This window comes from Glossina fuscipes, unplaced genomic scaffold (genome assembly GCF_014805625.2).
Source record: "Glossina fuscipes isolate IAEA_lab_2018 unplaced genomic scaffold, Yale_Gfus_2 61, whole genome shotgun sequence".
Classification (NCBI taxonomy): Eukaryota; Metazoa; Arthropoda; class Insecta; order Diptera; family Glossinidae; genus Glossina; species Glossina fuscipes.
In genome coordinates this window covers 364,015-368,213 of record NW_023998433.1, presented here as the reverse complement: position 1 = coordinate 368,213, position 4,199 = coordinate 364,015, and the positions used below count along the sequence as shown (strand labels likewise).

Genomic DNA, 4,199 nt, shown 5'->3' with positions numbered 1-4,199 from the left:
TTTATTACCTCGCACTACATAAAGTGTAAAAAATGCGATTCAAAATGGAACCCATTTTGACTACAAAATCTTCGAAGAAAGAGAATGAGGGCGAATATGCGAACATGTAAAGGCAGTTTTATGGTCCTGCGATTGCAAACTAATGGAGGAAAAGAATAAAAAAACATGTGTGCAATACATTTCAAAAATTTAAATGTGTTTTTTTCGCAACACTATTTTTCAAATCTGTAAGTAGCATAATTCTCATAAATTTCGTTTTTTCATACGAATTCTTTAAGGGAACATTTCAAAGAGAAATGGCATAGGGGTAGAGCAATTTCGATAAGTTGTTTTTTATTAATAAAAGACTTGGTCTTTTTTGTGGAGTATTGAACTTTTTCATTCCAACACTCACCAATCAAACAATAATGAATATTTTTAACAAAGTCTACTTATCTTTCCATCTATAGGCATATAGATTAAATGTGTTTTGTTTGTTTGTTGTGTTTAATACAAATTCAGACCAGTTATACTACTTCTCTCAGGTCCCCTTATTTTGAAAATATCGTATTAAAATGGCTTCGGTATATAGCCGTTTTCTACAATTTCTAAAAAATAATATTTTTTAAATACTTTAATATAGGTTTGACAATATACTTGAATATTATGTAATTTAGACGCGACTTTGGCAAGACGTACTTGTTAAGGAGATTTGATTTGTAAGCATTCAAAAATTCTTCTATTTAGATTAAATTGTAGATATCATTTAGATTTTTGCAAAGAACCCTGAATGGATTAAAAATCTCATCGTTACGTCTACCTTGACTGAGTTTAATGAAAGTAAAATTTCTAAAAAATGATGGCGAATATTGAAATTAATCTTTTCTAATCAAGCCAACGAATCGATAATATCATATAAAAATTTAAATAAGAAAGTTACACCGAGATAACCCGTCGCTTTTCTAGTGAAGCAAGGGTCAATAGTAATGATCTATTTTATGAGGTAGTAAACAGTCTAATGGATTCCAATTCAAATTCCTCTGGACAAAGACCAGGAACTCCTTCTGAACTGATTCTAATGAATCAACGTTGCTCCTATAGGAAAAGACAAAGTAAGTATTGGTCAAGTGTTGGTCTTATTGCAGCTTATGTATAGACTTTTTGTAACGAGTACTCTGGACCGTGCAATAAAACCTATCGTTGGCCTAAAATTCGCTTATGGAAATTGAAGCGTTGAGTTTGATCGAATAAAATCTTGAAATCAGCGAACAAACCTACATTTTCTAGTGTATGTGAACCTATGAAATCCTCGGTGGTAAATACATTAGTTCTTCAAAAGAAAAGTTTCTTCGACTTTTCTGGTTTGTCGTCATAAAGTTAACTGATCAGGGTGGTAATGAAGTTATCTAGATCAGATTGAAGAAAATATCAATAATTTCAAATTAAGAGAAGAGAACAGTTCAGTGTACATTAAGGTGAGTTTAGCTTAATTACCGATAGAAGATCCTTTTTTTCCATCAGGATGCCATAAATAATTTCATATCTTTGTAATACGTTATATTCAGAAATGACCGAAACTGAATTAATTATTTGGTGCCATAAGTTGTCAGATAACTTGAAACTAGCAATAGAAAATTTACATTGGAAGAATGCGGTAAAGAGATTTGAGTTTTGAAAGTTTTCTTTCGAAGTTAACAAATTTACAAAAATATTTTAGATAAATAAGAAGTGAAGATTTTACTTTTTTATAGAAGAAGAATATTAGGGTTTTTACATTTTCCATTGTGTTTTTCAAATCGTACATTCTTGTTTTTGTTAAAGATATATTATCATATAATAAAATCATATATTTCCTTAATATCTAGAGCTTTCTGAAATGGCAATACAAAATAAACGAATGCTTCATGCACCTGCCGAAGGAGCTTCGTCGCATCTGTTGACATGCGAGTATAGTGACCGTTTTATACCCTACATCGCTTTTGGTACAAGGGTATATTAACTTCCTCTTGTTTCGCAATTTCTAAGATATTTTGATGAAATTTGGTACACCCATGTGTTTTGGACCATGGACGAACGCTATTTAAAATGGTTCAGGTCAAACCACTTTTTTTGACCATTTTCCGTGTAAAACCTTATTTTGAAAAATCGATATATGGATAAATGTAGAGTAGTATAAGGTGTTTAATGCTTTAATGGCATAGTGTTCTTATTTGTTTTGAACATTTTTTTCTTTCATATATTCGGTGCATTTTGTTTAGTAAGAGTCAATAAAATTAACTTACATGCCTTCTCACTTTCGCTGTGAGCTCTTTCAACATTATGTTTGTTTGCTTTGTCATCTGACGAATGTTTACCATGATTTTGATGTTTTTGTGATTTTAGTAATTGACGCGTTTTGCCTTTGTTATTATTACCGCTGCCATTACTATTAAATTGAGTTTTCTGGTTGGCTGCGGTTGATGCAACCACGGCTGAGTATATGCTTTCACTAGATTTGCGTCCAGTTGATGATGATGGTATTGAGGATGATAACATAGATGTCGGTGATGCATTCTCATGTGAAGATTTTTTATTATTTAATTTTTTATTATTATTATTTTTTTGACGTTTATTACCACCGCCACCGTTTCCGCCGCCACCATTTATAGTTTCTGCATTGGCTCCACGTGCAGGACGCACTAAAATCTTACCCGACTCCAGAGACAAAACTAATTTGGCCGTTGATGTTAATGTGGGTGTATGTGAGGACGATAGAGCTGCGGTGGCAGTGTGTCGTTTACTGTATTTGTTGGCTCTTAGATTGCGGTTACTGCTATTGCCAGCGGATGCCAAGCTTTTTGTGCCATAAATCAATGTCGGCTGAAATGCCAACATGGCTAACAAAAGCACGGATACTATTACGAGATTCATTTCGAAATATATATTTATATATATATATATATATATATAAGTATGTATATATATATATATATAAGTATGTATATATATATATGTATATATAAATATAAAAAGCTTGTGTAAGCGCGTGTATACGTTATTTGTAGATAAGAGTTAGAGTTGTTTTGCCTGCGGTTAATTCAACAAAGGTTGAAGTAGTCCACTTTTCGTGAAATGGGTGCTGAGTAGTTTCTATAATAAGCTTTGTACCATTGCAGCCAGTAAAAATAAAAATGAAAAAAATAATAAAAAAAAACAATTCTCTGGAATAAGAAAAACAGAAGGAATGTAAATAGACCCATAAGTATGTATGTAATTTAATAGCGATAGAAGAAATGAATAAAATGTCAACAACATTTGCATAGAAATTTATCTATGTGAATGGCAAATAAGCCTCCTTCAACTACTTAAATACATTTAAATTATTTTAAATTTGTACACAAAATACTTTGCCAAATGCTTTTGTTTGGATGGTGAACTTTGCTTAGCAACTAGAGGCTAAAAGCCAAAATATTCTTGGCTAACAGTTAAGCTTATTAATTTCCTGCATTCAGTTACTGAATTTATACGTACGTATGTACGTATGCTCTGATATGAATACAATGCCATTGACAAAAATGCGTTAGACAAATGGCTGCCACCTCCTTCTTTCGGTATAATTGCTATAAAATATGTAAACTTACTTTCCAAGTCAGTGTTAACGACGACACAATTCACAATTAAAGGCTAAATTTTGTTCAATGAAATTCGTAAATTAAAGCTAAAATCAGAGCCAACTTACGCTATAATCATTATCACCGTTATTATCATCGCCATCATCATCATTGTCAACAATCAACATCATTATATTCTCTATTGTCAGCGTATAAATGCTGTCAAAACAAGTCTATTATATTGATATATAAAATGTAGATTTTCTGCGTATAAAATGCCATTATTTAGTGCATTTAGATCACAGATCACTTTAGTTAAATTTACTTGAACACACGTATACATCAGATGAATGAATATGTATGGATGTATGTATTTCTATTGAATATTCATTCATTTCTGTGCGTTTATTGTGATAATTATGCCATAAACATTGTCTGGACATGTGGTCAGATTTAACGCAGTTTAACTTGACGTAATTGTTTAAATTATCAATAAAATAAAGTTCGTGCCTAAGTAGATGAATACACAAGCATTTGTTGGTATAAATGTGCCTAGGCGTACGTGTATATATATGCGTGTGTGGTTGATGACTGCATCCATTTTGTTATGCAATCATTTGCGGTTATTAA

The 4,199-nt window shown here is 31.7% G+C and overlaps 1 protein-coding gene across 3 annotated transcripts in view; it reads right to left on the bottom strand.

Annotated features, from left to right (window-relative positions):
* Positions 1-3,176, bottom strand: part of LOC119638016 (homeobox protein 2-like) — a 17,336-nt gene extending 14,160 nt beyond the window's left edge. Inside the window, exons 1-2 of one of the 3 annotated variants that reach the window (XM_038034553.1) lie at positions 3,013-3,176; positions 2,262-2,873 (exon numbers count right to left, since the gene is read on the bottom strand). In XM_038034553.1, coding sequence (XP_037890481.1) covers positions 2,262-2,853 — 592 coding nt within the window. In that variant the 5' untranslated portion in view covers positions 2,854-2,873; positions 3,013-3,176. Of the gene's footprint in view, positions 1-2,261 lie in introns of all 3 variants that reach the window. The other 2 variants (XM_038034554.1, XM_038034551.1) reach the window with 2 other exon arrangements.
* Between the last annotated feature and the right edge of the window lie 1,023 nt (positions 3,177-4,199).